Here is a 25917-nt window from a genome sequence, read left to right on the forward strand (position 1 = left end):
ATCTGTTATCAAAGCGGATACAAGAAATAATACACTTTTCTTTAAAACCATACAATCTGGTATCTGAACTAATTCAGATTGAAGGAAAAAAAATAATTTATTTTTAGAATTAGATTCGGCCAAACCATCCTGTGTGTGACCTGGACGTTACTCTTGATCAACTTTTAAAACGAGTTTTATAATTATGATTAAAATAATTTTATTGTTTAGGTGTTTCTCTGTCTTGAACACACACACACACACACACACATACACACACACAAAATTAAGGGGTCAAACTGCACAGAATACAGAACATGGAAGAATTTTGAGAGCTTTGATAGAGTTGATAATGTGACAGTGGTTGTTTTTTTCATGTTAGATTTTAAAGATGCGCGCTGTCCATGTAGCAGATAAATATTACATCTTTTTGCTAAAAAGAATAGCAAATTCAAGAAAACAAATAATGACACGAGCAGAGATGAAGGCAATATGAATATTAATAACATTACATTGACATGATCCACTGTCTGTGTCATGCCTTGCCATATGGACAACAGTCAGCTTGAACATCAATCATTGACTCCAACAGCCCAGGGCGACGAGACCAGGGTCAGATCACAATTTAATAGATTGCTATATCATGCATCTACACAACACGACCACATGGGCAGCACCTTCAACAGATAACTTGTGTAGGGCATCAACTTTTTTGATGGACAGCAATTTGGTGTATGTCCATCTCCTTCAACATCACTGATCGTCCACAAGAGTCGCATGGAGCAGTTCTAGATCCACAAACACTCTCATGCTCAGTTAATCCTCTCAATCGATCACGCACATCCATAGCTGAAGTCCCAGCTTGAACCATGTCACCACAAAACCGGCATGTAATAAGACGGACGGGACAGATTGAAGCCTGGTGTTGTACCTGCCACAGGCAAATGAATAGATGATATACAACATTGCTAAGAAATGTAGAGGTAACTACGTAATCATGCTTGTGATTTCATGCAGGAGAAATACAACCCTTTAAAAGCTCAGGGAATTTCATTTAGTCTGTTGACTTCTTATTTCATTTGTTTCATGAGGAATTTCAGGGAAATTGTCAACAGAATCAAAAGACAGCATTTTTACAATTCAATTTAAATTCTAACTTGAGGAGCATTTATCATCATCAGCCAAATTGGAACCAAACGAAACTTCAACCAGTTGAAAATTATCCCCACCATCTGAAACTAACAGAAGCTCAGCTTGGACCATTCTAATCTTCCATGCTACATTATGCCAAATCTCACCTAAACAGATGGATTCATGGTTTATTTAACTTTGACAATGAATCGGATGTTCTATGTGCCTTAGATACCCAATTGGCTATACTACACCTTCGATTGAAAATGCAAATTCACACTAAATCAGACAGTAAAATAAACCAGCGAAGAATTTTAAGAAGAGAAGAAGAGGAAGGGTTTGTGTAGCTTACCATCTGGTTCTTTTCAAGGACCACCCCACATGGGCATTGAAGTGGTTCATGGAAAACTTTCATGTGCTTCTCCATTTCACCCTGTTGAAAAGCTTGCCCACATTTGTCACAGTGCAAATGGTTTTTGGACTCTTCAATCCTCAGAACAATTCCACAGCCAGGATGTGAACAAACAATATTATGTCTGCTACAGAAGGCTTCGTGCAATGCTATACTTCTGCTGGGTATAAAATGCTTGCAGTTCCTACACTCTACAGCATCAATGTCCATAGATGATGAAGATCCAGCTTGTTGACCCACCTTGTGGTTGCTATTCTCTTGAACACTCACTGCTACATTGTACTTTGTTGTTCCTTTGAAACCATGCACACCAATGCTGTAAGCACCCATTCCCAAGTTCTTATCCTTAGAGCCAAGTATCAAAACTTTTGAACCTATATCATGAGAAGACCATTCATGTTGGTGTCTGGTTGGAAACATAAGAGGATGCTTTGACATGTAAAGATCAGTATCGCCATTATTGGTCTCGGCCTCTATCCTTACCTCGACCCTAACATCCTCAGCAGCAATTCTGTCCCAAATATCATTATCAATAGAGAATTTAAAATAGTTATAGTTTCCTTCTTCCACCATCCCAGATTCTGCCTTCCCAAATATAAGAGGCTTCAGCACAGGTTGACTGCTCTCCAGACCTGAATCTGGACCAACAACATCAACCTCAATATCTGTTTCCAAGACAGAGACACTCGACGAAGGTCTCAACTCCAGAACCTGTAACTTGTATGTCAGTATCCCATGGTTGACAGTGATCACATCACCTTCAGAAAGCGTAGCATGTTGCCGAAGGCTTGTTTCAAGTACAGCCTTATGATTGGGCAAGTCTGAAAACCCAACAACATCTGGCTGAAGCTTTGCATAAGTTCCTTTAGGCAGCCAGACATACTGAACCTCAATCAAAGGAGCCTTTGGAGAATCTATGGGAAAGAGGTTACTCCATACATGAGGAGGAAGCCCTACTGAACCCTCTTCTGCAGTAAACTCAAGAACACCTGAGTGGGTCGTCGACTGCTTTGAGTCAGTGTCAATCATCTCTGAAGAACCTTCTTGATGAACCACTGATAATTGGAAATACAATGGTCCTTTATCAAATGCACCTTGATCAGACAATCCTGTGAAGCAAGAAGGAGGTAATTTAATCTTATCTCCACTACCCTGAAAAGATACAGCTTCTAGGATGCGAGAAAATACTATTCCTCTCCCTGCAAGCAAATTTTCTTGCATTTGCTCATCAACCTGAAGAGAAAACCAACTTCTTTTGAGCATAAAAAAGACCATTAACATTCTAATCTGAACAAAATAAAAATAAAAATAAATTTGGAAAAGAAAAACAAGACACGAGAATCTCCTAGTGTGCTCATATACATATGTAAGCACTATGTGGTGTGACTCATGTCCATCTATTAACATTCTAAACATTATATAACTATATTAAAAAAAAAAAAAAATCCATTTCATATTGAGATAAAATATGGCAGCCAGTGACCACTTAGCGGCCAAAAACTTTCTATTTCTATAACTCATGATGAAATGTCGAATGTTCTTTGCAACAATGAGGTGAATTAGGTTGGAGAATTCATATTTCCATAAATCTAGAAAATAAGAAAGAAAATGAGTTTTTCAAACATTTGATTACGACTCAAGAAAATCTTTTTAATCATTCAATAATGATTGAAAGAAACTTTTCAAGAACAAATAAGTCATGCCCAGCGCATTCAAATCCTCAACAAATTGCCGATGCCATGAAAGCTACAGGGAGAGATTTGCAGAAAAGGAAGAAGGAAGACAGATAACTGAAACATCTTCAAGATGTATCTAACCATCATGTCAGTTAAATTCAAGTTTGCCTGACCACAGTCCTGCTATAAAATCAAGACATTAACGCATCATTTTCCCTCTTTTGATCATGTATGGTTCCCTCCGTACAAATTGGAATTAGATGCAACATTTAACAGCTGGCGGATGAAATTCACATGCCACAAAAGTTGAGGGCCAAATAAAAATTCAGTGCATGTTGCTTTAGATAGGTTCAAAGTTCTAGAAAAAAAAATCTTAACTAACACAAATAATCCCCAAAAACCCGATCAATTATTGATGTTATTTGAAAACTCAAGAGAAACAGGAAATAGAGAGCAATCAAATCGATTAAACAAGGAAATCAAGAAAGCGAGCATAATCTCGAGGGAAAATAAAAAAGGGGGGAGGGACCTTGAGCTGGGCTTGAATGGCATCGAGCCTTCGAGATCGATGAACAGCTTCGATGGCTTCTCTTTGCTTTCTTGCCTCTTCTTTGGCTTTCCTCTCTCTATCAAGTCTAAGCTTGGCTCTTTCTTTCCTCTCTTTCTGTTCTTTCTCTAACTTCTCTCTCGCTCTTCTCAGCTCAAAATCCATCTTCTTCTTTCTATCTCTTTCTCTACAAGACAACCAACCACCCTTGCAATATTGTAGATATTTTAAGGATCAATCCGTGGAGTAATTAATATATAAGTTTGGTTCTGTCTGGTCGGTAACGGACGCGGAGTTGGAATTGCTCTAAAATTGTGTTTTTCCAACTTTTTATTTTGTTTTTTAATTTTTAATTAATTTTTTTTAATCATCTTAATATATATAGTTTAAAAATAAAAAAAATTTAAAATACTTTTTTAAATAAAAAAATACTTTAAAAAAGTATTATCAAACTAACGATGACGACCGTGATGACGATGATGATTAGTTTACTAAAATTCGAAATCGTTTCCAGATTCCAGAAGGATCTGGGCTTTTCTTTTCTTCGTTTTTAAGTTGAGGCCTGTTGGGACCCAATGTTGTACAATTAGCCCAGTTGAGTTTCATATGCTGCCCAAACTCTCATCACCAGAAACATCATGGATGTGTTTTTAAGATTGTTTTTTTTTAAAAAAAATAATTAGCCTCTCAGTCGACCCATGAAGTGATTTAAAAAATATTTTTTATTCTTAAATAAATAAATAAAAATATATGTGATCAATGACACATTTATTAAGATTTTACACTGGTGTTTTACTCCACTTTTATCAAGTCATACATACGGTGCAAACATGACCTTGTCAACCTAATAAAAATGTCACTCCTTTTGCTTCATATGGTAAAATAAAAAAGTGGTGTGTCACGTGATAGCTTTTATAAGTCCTGCAAAAAGACAATTAATCTAAATAAAAAAAAAGAATTTGTTACGTATCAGTGGGTGAGTGACTTAGAGTTTTATAATAATAAAAAAATATCATATAAAAAATAGTTTAAAAAACAAAGTTTTTAAATTTAGTAGAGCTAATGATCTGGTTGTGAGTTTTGCGAGTTAAGCTATACAACTCAGGTTAATTCAATATGTCATCATCTTAATAATAATAAAAATATCATCTTGAGATTTTTTAAGTTAAACTATGCTATTATTAATCATCTAGATTATCTTTAGATACGTCAAGTCAACTGAATCACGTAGAGTCAACTCCAATACAGGTTAATTATAAACTAGGGATAAACAAGGAGATAAATCAAAAGGTTTCAAAGTTGACCCGTTAGGTTGAGTATTATTATTAGTTTTATAATAATAATCTCAAGTATTTTTTTTTTAAATCCATCTTTCAATTTTTTTTCTTTTGAATGAATCTTTTTTGGCCTTTTTTTTTATCAATTTTTTTTCTAGTATTTGGTTTGATTTTGAATTGATATTCATAATTTGTTTCAGTTTATTTTTAATGAGATTATCACAGTCTCAAACAAACTTCCCGATATTTGATTGATTCTTAATTTTATGAGCATCTATTTTATTTTTGTTACCATATCATTAACTTGAAAATAGCTTTTAAAAAAACAAAGTTGTTAAATCTGGAGTTTATGATCTGGGTTGTGGGTTTGATGGATTAAACTGTGAAGTTTAGGTCAATCTAATATATCAGCGTATTAATATTAAAAAAAAATTTATCTTTGATTTTTATTTTAACTAAACCATGCTTTTTACTAGTTATTTAAATTGTTTTTGAATTCATCAAGTCAAATAAGTCATATCTCTTATATGATTTAATTTAAAATACAAATTAGATAACAAGTTAAATTAATAATTTTTAAATTTAACCTGCTAAATTATATTTAATAACAATACCAACAAAATTTTTCATGATACAAATATTTATTTTAGATTAATTTTATTTTATCGAACTGATAGGACAACATGGCTCCGGAAACTAGTGATTAAGCTAAAGTAACGAGGCACCCTTAAGAGTCCTTGTCGCATTGTTGTTATCTTGGCAGAAAGAATTCTTGTTTCATTGTAATTATTTGCGTTACAATATGTTTTTTTAGTATATATATATTTTTAAATATTAAATTAATATTTTTCAAATTATATATATATATTTAATTAAAAAATAATTTTAAAAAATATTCTTCACTGCAGTACCAAAAATATAATCAGATAAAAACACCACTGCAAGGGACACGAGGTAGGATTTGGAAAACGATGATATCCCCCCCCCCCCCCTATATATTGTATTGTAACCTGTACTAAACGAATTAATGTTTTACTGTGGATTGTATAATATAGTTTATAGTAAAATATTGATGCTTTAAGGTTTATTTTAGTTATTTTAATTTTTTAGTTGTTTTTTTTTGCTTTTTGCTTGTTTTTTTTTTTTAACAATTTTTTTTGTTTAATTTAGTTTATTAATATTTAATTTTTTTTATTTAGTTATCAGACTTTCATGACATGTTTTTCAGATTTAACAGGTTAACTTGGTTTGACAAGTTAACCTATAATTTTTTTTTGCTTTTTAATTAATTTTTTTCGTTTAGTTTAGTTTGTTAATGTTATTTTTTTTTCCATTTAGTTATCAGACTTTCATGACACATATCCCGAGTTTCACGAGTTAACCTGGTTTCACGGGTGAACCTAGTTAATTATGGGTTGACCCGTCAATTTTTTTTTGTTTTTTTATTTTCATAATTTTTTTTGTTTAATTTAGTTTGTTAATGTTAATTTTTTTTATTTAGTTATCAGACTTTCATGACACAGATCCTGGGTTTAACGGGTTGACATGGTTTGACGAGTTAACTCGGATTTTTTTTTCTTTTTAATTAAATTTTTTTTTAGTTCAGTAATTTTTTTTTTTGCTTTTTTTTCTTTGTAATTATTTTTTTCCTTTTATTTTAGTTTGTTAATGTTAAATTTCTTTCTATTTAGTTTTTTTTCTTCTTAGAGTTTTTTTTTCTTTTATTTTTTATTTTTAATTAATTTTATTTAATTAATTTAGTTTATTAATATTAAATTTTTTTCTAAGTAGTTTTCAGCTGATGCCTTTAGTTTTTTTTTTTTTTTTTTAGTTGTGTTTTATGCCTTTGACCGTGGACTGCACAGTGCAGTCCACAGTGAAAAGGCTGATGCCTTTTGTTTTTTTTTTAATTAATTTTTTTTGTTTAATTTAAATTGTTAATGTTAAATTTTTTTCTATTTAGTTATCAAACTTTCATGACACGAATTATGGATTTGACAGGCTAACCTGGTTTGACAAGTTAGCCCAGTTAATTCTAAGTTAACCCATTAATTTGTTTTTTCCTTTTTAATTATCAAACTTTCACGATGCGAATTCAAGGTTTGAACGGGTTAACCTGGTTTGAAAGGTTAATCCAGTTAATTCATATTTTTTTTCTTTTTCTTCATTAATTTTTTTATTCCTGTTGGTTTTTTTCTTTTTAACTAATCTATTTAATTATCACACTTTTATGACATGACCTTGCAGTTAATTATCACATTTTTATGACATGACCTTGCAGCCAGACCCACGTCCAATGCTATTGGATCTGGTATTGCAGTCCAGACACTTTTATGCTAAGGGTTAACCCAAGTTTAATGTTATTATTAATATTATAAATATTACTCTTGGGTCAGTTGTTGCGACCAAATCTAAGACTCTTGGGTATAACTTTACAGAAAAATCTAATACTTTTAGATCTTTATTTTTTTTAAAATACAAAAAATAATTGACCCACAGCATCCCGCGTGTCATGTAACCAGTATAGACTATAGAGAATCAATTACAGTGTCGATGGGTTTTATAGTATGCCACGTCCAAGTCTACCCTAATCGTAATTATTGAAGTACAGGAAAAAGTTTTTCCCGCCTTACATACTGCCATGATACAACCTTACATCTGCTAGCTATGGCTTCTTGTAAAATATTAATCAAAGAAAATCCAGCCAGTTTTCCAACTTCCTTTAACAAAACAACTCAAATTAGCTGAGGGAGGTGCAAACAAGAAGCCATCTCTTTCCCCCAACTCAAATCCAAAACTCTGCTTCGGGGGCCGTGGGGCTTCACTGTTAGAGGAGTTTGTCATGTCACCGTCCGCTCTTCATGGAAGGCAAGCTTTGACATGAGTGATGCCGTTGCATTGCCTTTTATCTTCCTGACATCAGATTGACAAGAGCTTTATTTTCATAGAAGGAGCCAACATCCCAATCCTCGGTCGATGATGAAAGAGTCATTAAGGCAACCACAATGGATCTCATACTCGGCCGCATCTGAGGATTCTCATGAGTGCATGCCTTGGCAAGCTGGGTCACCTGGGACCAAAATAGGCACTTAGCTTTAATTCTGACTGAAAAAACAGGATCTTGATATTTATTTCCATGATAAGTTTTTTTTACCTTTCGAACTGAATCGAGTGGATAGTCTTCTCCAAGCCTTGGGTCAACTAATTTGCGAAGATCTTCTCCAGGATCAGGCTGATTTAGAACATTCTCAAACTGTAGAATGAAGTAAAAAAAAAAGGTCAGCTTGGAGAAAAATTCGGAAGCAGCACATAGACAGGCTTGGAAGTTTAATACAAATCTATGAGAGTCTCAAATGCTAGTAAAGTTCAATTCAACTCCACTTAAGCCTGGTATAATATTGTAGTTCAAACTGTCTGGCTCAGCATTGATTCAAGCTTCAGCGGAGCAGTAAATTAAACCCATCTTTTGACATCCGGAAATTAATAGATATAAGAGGAATGGCAGAAAATTAACCAAAGCAATAAGGCCCCTTGATTCAGCACTAGAATCATTTGCCTTGACGATAGCTTCTTTAGCAGAAATAAGTTCATAGAGGACAACTCCAAATGCAAAAACATCTAATTTTGGAGAAACATCACCATATTGAGCATATCTGCATAGAAGCATGGGAAATGTTAATCCATGTTTCGTCAAAAATAAAAATATCATTTAAGTTTTTGCCCTGTCCTGCTAGATGCATGAAATACCCTTGCATAATTCTCGTAGACTAAAAATGGCATTAAATTTTCATTTGCAAACTATAGGGACTTCATCAGATATACTTCTAACTCTATTAGATTTATAATTATAATCATACCACCCAAAAATCTTACTTGGCTGCAGCAGTGCTATGCACGCATATCTTCCCACTCTAAAAACAACTCTTTTGCATTATAGTCAGACTCCTCCATATGACTCACTCATTCATGTTTCACCACCCTCATGAACTCTTTTTTTATTTCCATCACATTCTGGGTCATGAATTATAAACTGGGTGATCAACCTCCCATCCCATACCCCTCATTGCCTGGCAACAAACCTCGGGGTTTGAAAAATTTTGGATTTCACGAGGTTTATGCCATCAAAGTACACATGGATAATAGATGCAATACAAAATTCTCAATAGCCTTCTATCAGAACATTTTCATTGCCACCTACATGTGCCATTTACTGACCCTACTTTAAAATTATATCAGATGCTCCAAACAATGACATTCATAAATTTGCAGATAAGAATAAGGTAAAATCACACAACTCATAAAAACTTTGTTTGCTCTGACACAGATTTTGGGCTCTTTCTCTGAACTCCAGAAACCAGCCAGTAGTTAAGCTAAACATGATCCTATCTGAAACCTATTCCAAAGTTTTTATCTTCTTATAGAATTGTTAAAGGAGAAAATGTCTTACTCTGGCGACATGTATCCAAATGTACCCACAAGACGTGTAAGGAGAGATGCACTCCCAACCTTAGTTAGTTTTGCTAATCCAAAATCTGCAACCTGTATAATAAAGGATTCAGTACAGCTATGTGAAAAAGGCTTAAAATGGGACGCCATCATGAGAAAAATATCAACCCAACCTTTCCCCTGAAGTTCTTGTCTATCAGTATGTTAGCTGATTTAATATCACGATGAATATAAACAGGGACAGTATGCTCATGGATATATTCAAGACCTCTAGCTGAATCAAGGGCAATTTGCACTCTTGTAGACCATGTCAATGGATCCTTCCCTGCAAACAAGCAACACTTTTATCATTGCCATTCTAGACACTCCTACCACTAGAAATGATGTTCACAATGGACATGTAGTCTCACCAGAGCCGCGCAAATGTTGGCTTAAGTTTCCATTTTCAATGTACTCGTAAACTACGAAAAGAGAACCCTCCACACAATATCCTATTAATCGGACCTGCAATTAAGTGTAGATAGTACTACTTAGTGCATAAAGTACAAGTAAAAACATTACTAGTTCTTTGAAAGTAAGAAAACTTCAAAATTTAACAAGGTCATCTATGCAACTCGTGTGTGCAGATACACACGATCAAGTGCACATACAGCTATTTTATTCACTTCCATAACAATGGTAATTAAATAATTACTGACATGCAAAAGTCCTTCCTGCAGGACATCCATCAATTATTTTTACAACTCAGATCCATGAATATGTTTAACCGACATAAATTCCATCCAGAAATAGAAGGACCATTCAATATTAGCCAACTATAATTCCTTCCAGAAATTAAAAAAAAAAATGTCACATGGCAGAGTGCTCTAAAGGTCTATGATATGTCCTGATATAACATGGAGCACATTTCTTTACTTGCATAACAATCTCGAAATTCCATATACCTATGCAACTGTAGATCTTCCTATTATTTATGTTGCATAGGATGGATTTATGACGAGGTAGACGTAAAATTAGATCATGCCCCCATGGAAGAGATATACAGTGTTCCAAATTGTGTTGCCTGTTAGGGAACTGTATGTGTTGGGGAGATGCATGGGCCTCAATGTCTGAATTGACCTGTGCGCACGAGGGCTTACACATAATGATGGACACCACCTCTAGTCCAAAAGCCTAAACTAGAGGGTTATGGGTCCAATCTTGTATATAAACAGATGTGGGACATTTCACTCACACGTGCACCCAACATTGCCAATAACAGATAGTGTGCAAGGTTTTGGGTGAATAAGTGGACTAAACTATTTACATCAAAACTAATGTAAAGGAGTAGAGGGTGCAGTAACTTTATCAAAGTTGCTAAGCAGATGAATATAGGCCTTTTGCACTCACTGTTCCTGGAACAGAGAATGCAAGGCTAACCGTGCCTTCCTCTGTACCATGCTAAATTGAAAAATTGGTGAAATTAATTAAAGGATAAGAAGATACTGTCTCCAGTTTAAAATGAAGATCTAAAAAGTAATCTCAAGAATTTTCCAGAAAATTGTTAGCTAACCTAAATAAAATGTATTACATTTTCTCAAGTACAGAAAAGATTCTAGCACAGCTTCATGTTCATAAGTACAGTACATATTTCTTGTAATTGCAAAAACATGAATGCATTACCAGGTTCAGGTGGTGAACATGTGTTAAAACCTTGAGCTCAGCAAAAAATTCTTTTGAATCTTGCACGTCCATCTTCTTGATTGCAGCTTTCTGCATAACAAGTCAAAAAAATAAATTTTAGAATGGAAATTCACACACGCATGTAATAAGTGTAATATGCAATAAACATTTGGGGGTGCCCAGTTGGGGGTGAGCATTTGGTCAGTTCAGCAGCTGTAAAATGTCTATGTTTTTTTATTAACAAAATTCCTAAACTAAATAGCTGAATCCAGACTGAACCAAATTGAACCAGTTCCATCCTGTTCAATTTAAAAATAGACAATGATTAAAAAATGCAAGATACATTGATCAAGGTTCTTTAGTTGAGGTACATCACTTTAAGGCGCTTCATATTTTCCAACCCACTTATATGTTATAAATGCATGATAAATTGATTAAAAAATTGAAAAGCAATTTCAAGAATATAAATAGGTTTGTTCAGTTGGTTTAGTTCAACTTCTCCAAAGCTAAACAGAACTCCAGCATTTGAGACTGTACACTTTTCTTCCAAATTAAACCAAATCTGAAACAATCGATCTGAAAGTATTGAAGAGTCAGTTCAGAAATTCACGTTGACAAAATTTCACTCACCCTTTATGCTGACATGAGTCAAGAAAATCTAAGAAAAGAAAAGGCATGGACCTCAATCCTTAAGAACACAGAGGATGTTAAGAAATGTAGATTCAGCAACCACTATTTCAATTCAAGCCAGGCAGATGCTAACAGTTAATGTAATTGCTCATCCACCTGTACCATTCACCCAGTAGAATTTTTTTCATTCATTTCCACAACTTGAATTCCCAGTTCTAATTGACCAATGACTAGGCCTCACATAGCTTTTATGAAGTTGGCTCTAGGACTCCTATGTTCTGCAAACATAAATCTCTCTAAAGCAGGTAGAATCATATATATGACCTGATCAAATTAACAAATCAAAGTCTTGTCAGTTCACATCAAGTGTTTAATATAAATCGTGGCAAAGTAACATTATCCTAAACTCAAAATATGCTGAATAAGCATGTCCTCAATAACATAAATATAAATGGCCTTCTACAATAAATGGATCTGTGTTTTATTTGAGATCCATTCCTTGACGGTTATGTTATGTGGTAGGATGGGAGATTATAACTACCAATATAAAAACAGGAACAAAGATCAGGCACCCGCACTTATCATTAAAAACTCAGTGAAGGTGCCGAACTAACTCAAACTCAATAACTAACATTCAATACCTCGCAGGAAAATGCATGATGTTATATCATTGCTTTAACAATGGGGATCATAAATAAATAAAAATTACAGTAATTACAGACCTCGCCTCTCAGTTCTGCATAGTAAACAGTCCCAAAGCCACCTTCACCAATCTTATTTGCAAAACTAAAGTCATCAGTGGCCTTAGCAAGTTCTTCATAAGAGAATTCCACAGATTTGTCCACAGTTATGCCTGCAAGACCTTGAGACCCAGTCGCATTCACAGGTGTATTGGAGCCAGTTACTGAAGCAAGAAAGAGAAATGTTTGACATGTTTAGTCATCTACATGATTTCATTTTCTCCAAAAGAATAAGAGAATCAAGAACTCATAAGATGAGATGATTGTGTTTAAATGCATTCACACAATGAAAAAGAACAATCATAAAGTGGAGCATGGTGATCATGGTACTAAAAACAAGATACATTGAAGAACTATCCTAATCCAGTTAGATAGGACTGAGCTCTACACTCAATAAACGTGACATATATACTGTGGCAACAGAGTTATTTTGATGGCATGCCACAATTGCATTGCAATGTCGATAAAGTGTTAGTGAACTGAAAATTGAACTATATTGAGGACTTAGTACTAAAATAAAACCCATAACTAGCAACTATAAGTTTGGAAACAAAGGTTTTGGGAACACTGCAGATATTTAGCCATACATGGGAGTCCTGTAACCATGCCCCGTAATAAAATATAATCAGCTCATGCCTCATGCAAAACCGATTCCTAATGTTCTCTCTAAAAGAAATAAAAAAAGAGAAACTTGTTGACACCAATTAATTCATTGAGAACTCTTCAGTCATAAATAAAGGACAGGGATAATGATAGAAATACCATGAAGAATTCGTGGAGAGAGTTGTGGAGAGGCCGACAGCAATATTGCTCCCTTCTCCTTCTTCTTTCTGTAAAATCCCACATAAATAAGAACTGCCAACAACAGTGCCACAGCTACTGCTGCTATACTTATGCCAGCAATAGCTCCACCTGCTATTCCTGGTTACAGGAAAGTACAACGTCAGCTCAAAGTAGCAACTAACTTTGAATTTTATCATCTTACATTCAAGTCCCAATATCAAAATAAAGAATCAGAGAAGCCCAAAGCACCTGTGCTGAAAAAGGGAAAAATGAAAAACAAAAGGAAATTACAAACATGTAATAATTTCATAAAACCCACAAATGAACAAACAAACAAACAGTAAAAAACGAAGAACAAATTTAGAATGTAGTATAAGTAAAAATAAATAAATTATTACCTCGACTTCAAGGGCCGGTAGCTACCATCTGCATCTGTAAATAAAGAAGAAACAGATTCGCGGTAAGACAAATTGATAGCATCTATCTGCTAAAAACTGTTATTTCAGGCATCAATAAATAGCTTTAGAATTTAATGAACATTCAATTACATAAATTTAATAATCCGGACCGTGAAATATAGACTAAGTTCTCCAAACAAATACCCCAGTACTTATTAATTGTGTGTTTTCTTAATTAATTTCCCTAATTCAATTACCCCCAACTAACTAATTATCAAAACAAAACATTATCTCTCCGATTCTTCTAAAAATAATCAAATAAACAAATCACCTTTGGTAGGAATATAAACCACACCAGTCCCTCGACTAAAATTGAAACCAACATTATACCGCTGCAGCAACTCCTGAGTAACATTGGTCTGATTGGCAATGGAATTCAAAGTATCGTTGGGTTGGAGCGGGTACGTCATAAACAGGCCGTAATCCTTAGAAACCGAGCTATCCCCACATGAACAATTAACACTCACATTGAGTTTTCCGTTATCGGGTATATTAAACTCGGAGTAGTTATTAAAGTACATCAACGACGGGATCGTGGTCAATTTGGCATAGTATGTATCAGCGACGACAGTGTAAGTGTTTTGAGATCTGACGTTGAAGTTGAAGAAGTGGCCGAGGAATTGACCTTCGATGCAGTCGCAGGGGAAAGGGATGTTGATCCTGATTAAGGATGAGAGGCTGTCTTTGCTTGGCAATTGAGGATTGTAACGGAGGATGGTGTCGAAATCTGATGATTTTAAGATGCTTGATTGCATAACTTCGGCGATGAATGTCAGGTTTGCGTCTTGCCAAACGTAGTAGGAGGCTAGAGCCAAATCGCAGCCTTTTCTGCACTTTGATTCGATTGAGTAGCAGAGTAAAAGCAGAAGAATAAAACCTAACCCTAGTTTGGGATTCATTGGTTCGAAAAATTCCTGTCCAGGAGAAGGAAGATGAACTAGAGAAACTGAGTTTTGATTTGACCGATGCTTGACGTTTGTAGTGTTCAGTTAAATCCCCGCGGTTTTCTGTTAAATGAATTTGTTTTGTTGGGTTTGGCGGGGCGGGGCTTGTTAGCATAGAAATTATAAAGTAAAGGACGCGCGCCGGCTGTTTGACTTCGTCTCTTCTAATTGGACCCGGCACTACTCCCCGGGTTCCCTTTATATTCATAATGAGATGACATGCTCGAGTCCTACCGTGAGCTATGAAACAAATATACTTTATATTATTATAATTATGAATTAGTGTTAGATAACTAATAGAAACTAAAAGTATGATGGATTTAATATTTCATAACGGAAAAAAAATTGTGTTGGTAATAAAAAACTTAGAAACTAAATAGAATGATTTGTAGCAATCCACAATGTTTTGTGAGGAAAGATATAATGCTTTCTCTATATGATTTAGTTTTTTGCTACATGATTTAGCTTTTCTATTAATAATAATACAAAAATTACAAAGCTAAATTCTCTACCAACTTAATATTGAAAAAAAAAATCGACAAAGATAATTTTGGAAAAACAAACCCATGAGGGGAAACACTGTAGCAATCCACAGTGTTTTATGAGGAAAGCTATAGTGTTTTCCCCAGTAAAATCAACAAAGATAATTTTGAAAAAAATCATAAAAAAAACCATGTAGGGAAACACTATCGCAATCCACTGTGTTTTGTGAGGAAAACTACAATGCTTTCCTCACATGATTTAGCTTTATTGTACAAAGATAATTTTGAAAAAAAAATCATAATAAAAAACAAAAAAAAAAACTAAGTGGGGGAAATACTACAGGAATCCACAGTGTTTTAAAGAAAAAAATTACAAAGCTAAATTCTTAACCAGCTCAATATTAAAAAAATAAAATCGACAAATACAATTTTAAAAAAAATCATAAAAAAACCATGTGGGGAAACACTGTAACAATCCACAGTGTTTTGTAAGAAAAGCCACATCTGTAATTCTCAACCAGCTCAAAATTAAAAAAATAAAATCGACAAATAATTTTGAAAAAAATCATAACAAAAAAACTATAAAGGAAAACACTGTAGTAATTCATAGTGTTTTAAAGAAAAAAATTACAAAGCTAAATTTTTAATCAGTTTAATATTAAAAAAAATAAAATCGACAAAGATAATTTTGAAAAAAAAACTAAAAAAAAAAAAACCAAAAAATGAAAAAAAAAAAAGAAAAGGAAAGCACTGTAGTAATCCACAGTACAATGTGAGGAAAGCTACAATGCTTTCCCCACATGTTTTAGGTATATGGGGAAATACTGTAGCAATTCAAAATGTTTTAAAGAAAAAAATTACAAAACTAAATTTTTAACTAGCTTAATATTAAAAAAATAAAATCGACAAATATATTTTTGAAAAAAAAAACAAAAAAAACCAAAAAACAAAAAAGAAAGAAAGAAAGAAAAGCATTGTAGCAATCTATAGTAAAACGTGAGGAAAGCTACAGTGCTTTCCCCACATGTTTTAGATATATTTTAATTGTAATTATAATTCTCAACCAACTCAATATTAAAAAAATAAAATCAACAAACATAATTTTGGTAAAAATCATAAAAAAAAACAAAATCATGTGGGGAAACACTATAGCAATCCATAGTGTTTTAAAGAAAAAAAAATATAAAGCTAAATTCTAACCTGCTCAATATTAAAAAAATAAAATCGACAAAGATAATTTTGAAAAAATCATACAAAAAGAAAACACAAAAAAAGGAAAAAAAACCATGTGGAGAAACGCTATAGCAATCCATAATGTTTTAAAGAAAAAAATTATAAAGTTAAATTCTCAACCAGCTCAATATTAAAAAAATAAAATCAACAAATAAAATTTTGGAAAAAAAATCATAAAAAACAAAAAACAACCATGTGAGGGAAACACTATAGCAATCCACAGTGTTTTGTGAGAAAAACCATAACTGTAATTCTCAACCAGCTCAATATTAAAAAAATAAAATTGACAAATAATTTTGAAAAAAAATCATAACAAAAAAAACTATGTGGGGAAACATTGTAGCAATTCACAGCGTTTAAAAAAAAATTACAAAGCTAAAATTTTAACCAGTTTAATATTAAAAAAATAAAATTGACAAATATAATTTAAAAAAAACGAAAAAAAAGGAAAGCACTATAGAAATTCACAGTAAAATATGAGGAAAACTATAGTACTTTCCCCACATGTTTTAGGTATATTGTAATTTTACTTGATTTAAAAATATATGTGTTTTTTCTATTTGAAAATTAATAAAAAATCTAAATTAAGTAGGAAAAGTACTTTACATATGTTATGATTTACTATGAATTGAAATAATAAAATTATCATTTTTTTTTAAAATTAAATAAATTAACTTTCAAGGATTAAATAAGTCTTTTTTATGAATTCATTTGTTATTTTTGAATTATTCAATGTTAGCATGTTTTTTTTATATAATTTTTAAAACAGTTAAATTAATATATTACCCTTAAAAAATAAAAAAATACCTTGGGTCTAGGGAATTTTTAGGAATTTTATTTTTTTTATAAATAATATAATAACTAAATTATTCTTGATTTAAAGAGATTTTAGCCTTAGTTTAGGGGTTTATTTTTAATGATCATTTAATATTTAATATTAAGGATGTAACACACCTAATTTAGCTCATCGATGTCTCGCTGTATAAGATGGACTTACAAGAACATAGTATTCCAATCAGTATTAGCTCATATTATATATATATATATATATATATATATATATATATATATATATATATATCCAAATGGAAAGAACTCAACGTACCATCACTTTGCTATAACATAACCACTAATTAATTGCAAATAATTTCTACTACATTAATTAATTCTTATTTCATTTCCACAACTCATTATTCTTTCAACTAACCCCAATCACATTCCATCATTTTTAATCTTCGTTCAAACAATTAACAATTTCTCATAATATATTCATAGATTCTAACCAAACGACTAACTATGATACTAATAATCATGTTAGTCCTTGTTCACACAACTGACTAAATCATATATTTGTATCTCTAGTTTGCATTCAAATACCCGACTATGATACCAACAATTCATATCTATCTCCATCCAAACAAAAAACTAATTTCATATATATAAATGTATCCATAGTCCCTGTCTAAATAGTCGATACTAACAATTCATATTAGTCTTCATCCAATGGTCGCCTAGTTTCATATATTTGTATCCATAGTCTTTGTCAAAATAGCTGATTATGATACTATTAATTCACATTAGACTCCAATTCAAACACTTAATACATTTCTCTCATTTCATGTCACGGTCCATCCATTTGCATTACAACATATAAAATCAACAATTGTAGAATTTTAACAGGAAAACATTAAAGTTCAAATAAAAAAATAGATGAGGTGTCAGACACTTATCTCCTTTTCTTATTGGTCGAGCTCCTCCAGCTAAAAGTCCAACTCCTGGTGCCTCTTTTAATTTAAAAAGAGGGTCCATTGTTAGTATATCAATAATTCCATCACATGAATCAATATTAATGTTAATACAATTATGTCTATACTTTACATTGCATCATTATAATTATCATCTTTAACCTCAACATATCCAAATTCCTCTCCTTTAATTATCGGATGAATTCTTTTCCATTTCATGTTTTGTAACTATATAAATTCTTGACCCCAATGACTAATCTTGGCATGAATTGTTAAGGATTTGATAAGTTCGATGTTGATTTCTTTAGACGTGTCAATTAGGCAAATGCTCTCATATTGACTACAATGGATATCTCGAGTTTTCCATATAAACAAAGCATCACTGAAATTTCTAAATCATTTCTCATTAATTCAAGTATTTTACATAATATCAACTAAACCCTCAATGGTTTATAATCTAATATGATATACTAATTTAACCATTTAGGCCAATATTTTTCAAATGACTTACTCATTTTTTTTACACTTAACCTATCCATATATTACCATAGTCAACCTATAAAATTTGAAACAACATCATTCAACTATGTGTTCAAGTCCATTTAAATATTTCTCAGAACTTACTACTAAGCATTTGGTTCAATTCAACAAACACTTACAATTTTGTCGTAACCACTCATCCTCGAGCACATATATTCCAACACTAACTCAACACACAAATCCAATTAGCCAATTTACACACAATTCGAACATTATTTCCTTCTACATATGGTCGGATCCTAGCAACAAGGATTTTCATGTTCTTTCCTTCAATTTACTCATTATTTCTATTTCATTCAGTCATAGACAACCAACCCATGATCCTATATGGTTTCCTACACATTCACACATCAAGATTCTGCCCACAATTTCATAGCTAAACTTTTCATTACCTACAAGAAACATACAATTTGTATACTTAACTAATAGCTTATTCTATCATCATTTTTCATACATGCATATTGTGTAACTACACATTACCACACAATTTAAACCAATTTCTATTATTCCTCTATTACTCGCCCTAGGTGTAAAGTTTCCCCCTTGGTTCATTTCAATTTTCTTTCATTATTCTAGTTTACACCCTTTCCATGTTAAAATAACCAATTTACTTCAAAACACTTATTTCTCAAACATTCTTTAAGAATTATGGAATTAAAATTTAAGGTTTTCATATTTCTCATTCTAAAATCATTAGAACAAGGAAAGAGACAATAAAAATCATCTTACCAACCAAGTTTGAACTCAATTGATGGATTCCTTGTCAAATTTTCTCCTATCTTATCTTCCTCATTTGAAATTTCTTGCTTCCCTCTCTAACCTTGTCAAACTCGTTTCTCTTTTTATATGCAACTCTTTAATTTTTCCTTTCTACTAGAAATCACTCACAATCTCCCTCACAACTCTCATTTAGAAGAGCAGGCACAAGTTTTTTGAAAGAAAATTACGCTCTTCTCTCCTTAGCTCTCGCCAACCCTGAATCAGAATTTTTGGCTTAATTATAATTATGCCATTATTTAGTTATTGTTGTGTTACCTTATGTAAACTACCCAATCATCGATATTTTTTATACATTGTTTTATGTCCAAATCCCTTGATATTTCTTGATTAATTTTGGTACCTTCTCCCAAAAAATAGCATTTTATTTGATTCTTTTTATTATTTATTTTATTTTTATTAATTCATTTCCCTTCGTCAAAGTTTACCACTATTTCATAAAATTCATAAATTTTTAAACACGATGGTCTACAATCATTTAGTTCACTTTATACTTATTTAAACTCATCATCACTTTCATTTTTTTACTAGTTCTTAAAATTTCAAACCAGGGGTTTACAAAGGATAATTTGGTCTTTCAATAAATAAATAAAAAGATTAAAAAAAAGTTGTTGGTGCGGACGTGAAACACGTTAGAGAATTAGCCACCTCGTTATGCTTAGGTGACACGTGTACCGTTTATAAAGGATTGTTTACTAATTTATTGTTCTCTATTATTTTATTGTTTTTTTTAAAGGATTGTTTACTAATTTTCAAAATAACCCTGATTATCTCAGGGTTTTTTTATTTATTGTTTATTTTTTTAATCATATTATTAAATTAACTCGACTTATTGGATCTAGTGAAGTCAATTACCAGAGTCATTAATTTTCCTTTTTCTTTAAAAAGACTGCCAACATCGAGCATCCTTTGTTTTACATTATAAACAATTTGGTTCCACTCACGGCATTGCATGGACCACCAATCTAGATTTACTAGGGTCAATTCTTTTTATCCTTTTATTAAACTATATATTTCTTCCATTTCCAGCCTTTAATAATTTGTTTGTTATAATTAAGCTTTCTAATTTGTTTTGATTTGGATTTTATGAGGTTATCACAATCTTTTACCTACTAGTAACTTTATATTTTTTAAAAAGTTATAAAAAAATTGTTCGACTCACGGCATAGCACGAGACAAAATCTAGTAAATTATAAGTCTTAACTTTATGACATGAAGCACTTCTTATGATTGTTTTGTTTTTTATTGATTGTACCTTCACATGATTGCACCATGAAAAGAATAAATAAATACTAAGCTTATGGAAAAGGTGAGTTTTGGAAATCATTGCACTTAATTTTCATATAATAAGATTTAATTAATGAAAAACATCTACATAATGACATAAAAGCTATCAACTATTTTTAATTTGGATATTTATGACACAAATCAGAAGGTGATTTTTTTTTATAACTTTAGGTGCTAAATTAAATTTAGAAATTTTTATCACAAAAAAAAAAATTCAAACGTTTGGAGAATTTACTATGCACCTAGATATAAATTACTATTTACCATTACAATGTAGTTAGCATTTTGCCATTTCAAAGAAAACTCAATGGCGTTGTTGTTATAGGTAGAATAGTTTTTTTCCTAAGGATTCATTAGTTATTATGAGATTGAATGGAGATTGTTTGGTTTTTTTACCTTTCAAATATATAGTGTAATTATTATATTATCCTAAAAAGTAAAATATTTTAAAGAGTTGCACGATGGCAATTTAGCAATTCTATGTTTTAAATGTATGGTGTAAAGATTATATTCCACTTCCAAGCATGAATTGTTAAACTTGTATCTAGGGGTGTTTTCATCTTTTCATATTTTTTTTTGTAATAAAAAAATAGAGAGGGGGCGACTTGGTTTTTTGAATAATATAAATATTATTAAAAAAAAGTTCTCACACTTGCCAGTGAGTGGGCAACGCTCGCGCTTTTTAAGCGGTGTGTGCGACCTCGCTCCACCTCCAAACACCGCCTTTCAGACAGCGTTAGAAGTGCCTCTCCGTCCTCTTTCCAATAATGCACGCGAGCATGCATGGTGGAGAGTTGATTAGGCTTCAATGAACGTTTTTCTTCTCCTCCCTCTTTTCTCTCTTTTTCCATTGCCAAAATATAAAGGTTTCATTTAATTTGTTTTTAGTTTCCAATTCAATCCTTATTCTTTTGATTGTAATTTTTTTATCTTTTTTTTTAATTTTGCCCATCATTATTTAGTTTCATTTATTTTTTATATCAAATCTGCTCATTATTTTTTGATTGTTTTTTTAATCCTTTTTAATTGAATTTCATTTTTAATTTCATCCATTAGCATTTGATTTCAAATTATTTTTTTAATCAAATTTAGTTCCCATTCTTTTAATTGTTACTTCTTTTGTTTTGGATATTTTTATTGCTTTTTTTTTTATTTCACCCCTTAGCATTTTGATGATTTATAATTTTGTTTTATTATTTTTTAGAGTTTGCCTTCTATAGGGTTAGTTCCGAGTTTTTAAGGTTAACGCAAGTTGACTTTGGTTTTTTAGGTTTATTTTTTAAATTGATTGAAAACTGGTCTTCGTGCTTTTCTTTTCAATCTCCTTTGTATAGGGTTATCCCAATCATCTATCCATAGTTATGGGTTATCAGGTTGGCTCAAATCTTTTTCTTTTCATTGCTTTTCTTAATTAGTTTTTTTTTCAATTTCGTCCTTCAACATTGGATTGTTTGATAATTAAGTTTTATAGTTTTATTTAATTTTTTTTACAAGGTTACTCTAGCATCATGACTAGGTTACTAATTTGGCATGCTAGCCTGGATGAGCTTAATTCAGGTTTTTTTTAGCTTTTTTTACGTTGTCAATTTTTTGTAAGTTCATTTATTGTCGTTAAATTTTTTTTTCGTATTATTTGAATTAGTCAATCTTATTAACACACAATCCAGTTAATGACTAGCTTTTTTATGAACACTTGTGTTCCCTTAGCATCTTTTGTTTTACGTTGAATTTTTTTTGGGTCAACCCGGCGACGTAGCTCGACCCCCTATCTAGTACAAGTTAAAACTCCTACATAAACATCTTAATGTAGTAGATTAATGGTATTATTTAAGGTTGCTTTTAATTCCTGTTTTTGAACAAAATAGACATAAACATATTTTTGTTAAGAGATATAATTCAAAATTCATTTTTATTTGTGTCTCTAAAACTATTTTTGAGTTGATTTATGTTCTAAAACTGTGACAAAGTAAAAGGACATAGATAACATTTTTTTTTTTAAAATCTCTCAAAACTTTCCTAGTTGTCACCTTTATATTTGGATGATTAGATCTTTTCTAATTTAATTTGAATAATTGGATGTGACAATTAAAAAAAATAAAAAATAGAGAAAAATGACAAACAAAGAAAAGAGTAAGTGACAATCTGAATTGGAATCCAAGAATAATTTTTAAAGATTGTTTTTAATGGTCTAACATGTCTTGCTGGATAGTATTATCTTACGGGTTTACCTGACTTGTGTCTCCTTTTTTCCTATTTTATCAAATAGTAAATCATGAGTAGTTGAATATGGAAGAAGAATGACAACTTCACAATTATAAGAAAATTTAAAACACTTTGAAAAACAACGCGCTACTCCACGGTAAATTATTTTTTTTACTCTTTTCAAAACAAATCAATTTTTTTTAAAAAAATAAAATATTGTTCATCTAGATATAATTCATTATGTACAAGAATAATTTTTTCTCTTTCATGGCCTTTAAAAAAACCTCTTAGTCAATTGTTTAAGGGTAAAATATTCTTTGCATTATGATAATTTTGATGTTATAAAAATGGATTATGGGCAAGACATGTATTTTTCATTTTAATTATATAGTAAATTTAAATCACTATCCTTAAAAGAAATAATTTCTTAGCTTTTACTAAAGCTTACTCTCGTATTTTCATAGAAAAAATACATAATGAAATGACCTATCTACCTTTGGAATTAAAAAATAATAATTGATGATGGGGGCTTTCTATAATTTTAAACTTTGTTGCATGGTAAAAAGACCTTGACGCCCTTGCTATCAAATAATTTAAGCCTTAGGTTAAATGGTATTTCTATCATTTTGTTGCTATTTTTTTTTTGTAATTAATGAGTTGGGGTGTGGTTATTTAAGTATTTTCATAAATAAAAAATAATTAAAAAAATATGATGATGTGTGCTACGCAAATGTCAATCGCTCCGTCGTCTTAGGATGATGCGTGCGGTTCAAGAGACCAAAATTGTCATTTCAGGGTTGCTTTTGATGTGTCTCAACATGTTCTCCATGAAAAAGCAGCGCGTGCATAGATAAGTTCGCCGGTTTACCGTTGGCGGCTATTCCTTTTTTCTTCTATTTTCTTTCCTCTCTCTTCCTCGGTCTTTACGCCTGACCTGCAATTTCTCATATCAACCATTAAACTACTCTTTCTTTTTTATTTAGTCCATGTTCTTTTCTTATTGTTTGCTTTATTTTAAATTATTCATGAAATTAGAATTTTATTTCAATTTCATCCTCATTCAAGTTCTTACTTTGTCATATTTGATCCCAATTCTTTTACTTGTTATGTATAGAGTTTGAGATAATTTGTTCATTTGAATAATTTTTCTAATTTCACTCTCCATTGTTTTTTTCCCTATTATATTTTTTCCTCATTATTTTGATTTTTTTTTCTTTGCAAAGTTTTTTATATTTTTTTTACTCGATTTCATTCTTCAACTTTTAATTTGTTTGGATTTTAGATTCTTGGTTAAGCCTCTATCAAGAATTTCACGAGTTGCAAGTTTTGAAAATTAACCCAACTTTAGAGGGTTCTACGATGAGGATGAAATAAAAAAAAACAAAACAAATAGCAATCAAAATAATGATGATCAAATCTAGTATAAAAACTAAATGAAATTAAACAATGAGATGAAATTAAAAAATGAAATAAATCAAGAAAATGATAAAAAAAATCAATAAAAAGATTGAGAACAAATCTGGTATAAAGATTAAATAAAATAAAACAATGAGGATGAAATTAAAAAATATAATAAATCAAGAAAATAAAAAAAAAACAATCAAAAGAATGAGAACCAAATTTGGTATAAAAATTAAATGAAATAAAATAATGAGGGATAAAATTAATGAATAAATAAATAAATGATAAAAACTAAGAAATAACAATAAAAAGATTGAGGACCAAATATGATAGATGAAAAAATTGAAGGAGGTTAAGATTGAAAAAAATTCTAATTTTATATATTAATTTAAATAAAAATAATAATAAAAAGAACAGAGACTAAATTCGAAGGAAAAACAAATTAAAGGGAAACTTGGAAAAATTAGAGGGGTAGGCGTGGAAATTGGGGTTGTGAGAGAAAAGAAGAAAAAAATACCTCGAGTGTTAAACTGTAGATCTGTTGGTCTCACGTGCTGTCTTGGGATGGAAAGGTCAATGAGACAATCTGAATGACACCTCAAAAGCCACCCTTAGGCTGCTAGAAGATGCTTCACGCACCACCCAAATAACGCGGCATCTTCCACTCACTAGCATATGTGTTGCGCCAACTACCTTATCTTTTTAAATAATATTTTATATTTATTAAAATACTAGATTATCCCTCTTTCAACTCGATTATAACAAAAAATTATTATTATAAGGCTAAGTCTATCATTTCACTATGCTAAAAAAAAAGAAAAAGATGAATAAATCCCTGGATGCTAGTTTTTAAATATATATACATATAAAGGGTAATTAAATACTTTTATTGTGCTGAAAAAAAAATATTCCGAATCAATTTAACAATAACCAATAAATAATATAAAAAAAACCATATTACCCCTGTTAACAACAAGAAGAACATTGGTCTCTATCGAGAAGGGAAAAACATGAAAACAATATCCTAACCCAAAGTGTAAACACATTTTAGGTTTTTTTTGGTTAATAAAAGAGCCAGTGGCATCTAACTCCATATATATCCAATGAGAACTTTGATAGGAAGGATGACTGTTCAACTCATAATCATGAGAGGGACTATGATTTGTACGAGCTAGGGAGCTGACATGACGCTGCAGTTGTAATCCTCAGTAGCATCACTGAGAATGTCTCCTCCAAGAAAAGAGAAGTGATGGACAAGAGCGTGAAAGGGCAAGCAAGATTGCTAGTTTGGTGGGTTACAGAAATGGAAAGAATGTCAATGTTTGATGTCACATGAGGACCCTAAGGCACCCATTCTTGGAAATTTATTCAATACAGAAACCATTATGATCCCGGTGGCCCTTTTTTAAGGCCCCTTCTTCTCTTCTAATTCATTTTGGGTTTGAATGCTTTTTTTTAAAAAAAATTAAATAGTATTTTTCGTGTGTGTTTTTTAGTAAATGGTTTGAATTCTTTGCATTTAATTACTTGAGATACGAAGGTTGTTATAATATTTTGAAATTTGA

General features: G+C 31.5%; 2 protein-coding genes across 4 annotated transcripts; both read right to left on the bottom strand.

Moving 5' to 3' along the window:
* Positions 1-297: 297 nt before the first annotated feature.
* Positions 298-4056, bottom strand: LOC7468516 (uncharacterized). Its single transcript, XM_002321104.4, has 3 exons — positions 3728-4056; positions 1463-2755; positions 298-910 (listed from the first exon to the last, which is right to left on the bottom strand). Exons 1-3 carry the CDS (start codon positions 3908-3910, stop codon positions 683-685), a joined length of 1704 nt encoding a protein of 567 aa, XP_002321140.1. The 5' UTR covers positions 3911-4056; the 3' UTR covers positions 298-682.
* A 3474-nt stretch (positions 4057-7530) lies between these two features.
* On the bottom strand, positions 7531-14787 carry LOC7462070 (lysM domain receptor-like kinase 3). Of its 3 annotated transcripts, none has more exons than XM_052446726.1 (11): positions 14013-14786; positions 13682-13715; positions 13263-13330; positions 12483-12664; positions 11131-11220; positions 9879-9972; positions 9642-9793; positions 9470-9561; positions 8537-8675; positions 8177-8275; positions 7531-8092 (listed from the first exon to the last, which is right to left on the bottom strand). In XM_052446726.1, the coding sequence occupies exons 1-11, from the start codon at positions 14638-14640 to the stop codon at positions 7928-7930; spliced, it is 1743 nt and encodes a 580-aa protein (XP_052302686.1). In that variant the 5' UTR covers positions 14641-14786; the 3' UTR covers positions 7531-7927. The 3 variants fall into 3 exon arrangements, with proteins under 3 accessions (XP_052302686.1, XP_052302687.1, XP_052302685.1); XM_052446727.1 differs by lacking the exon at positions 13263-13330 and adding an exon at positions 13357-13421; XM_052446725.1 differs by lacking the exon at positions 13682-13715 and having other exon boundaries at positions 13263-13421; positions 14013-14787.
* Between the last annotated feature and the right edge of the window lie 11130 nt (positions 14788-25917).

The sequence above is a fragment of the Populus trichocarpa genome, chromosome 14 (genome assembly GCF_000002775.5).
Source record: "Populus trichocarpa isolate Nisqually-1 chromosome 14, P.trichocarpa_v4.1, whole genome shotgun sequence".
Taxonomy (NCBI): Eukaryota; Viridiplantae; Streptophyta; class Magnoliopsida; order Malpighiales; family Salicaceae; genus Populus; species Populus trichocarpa.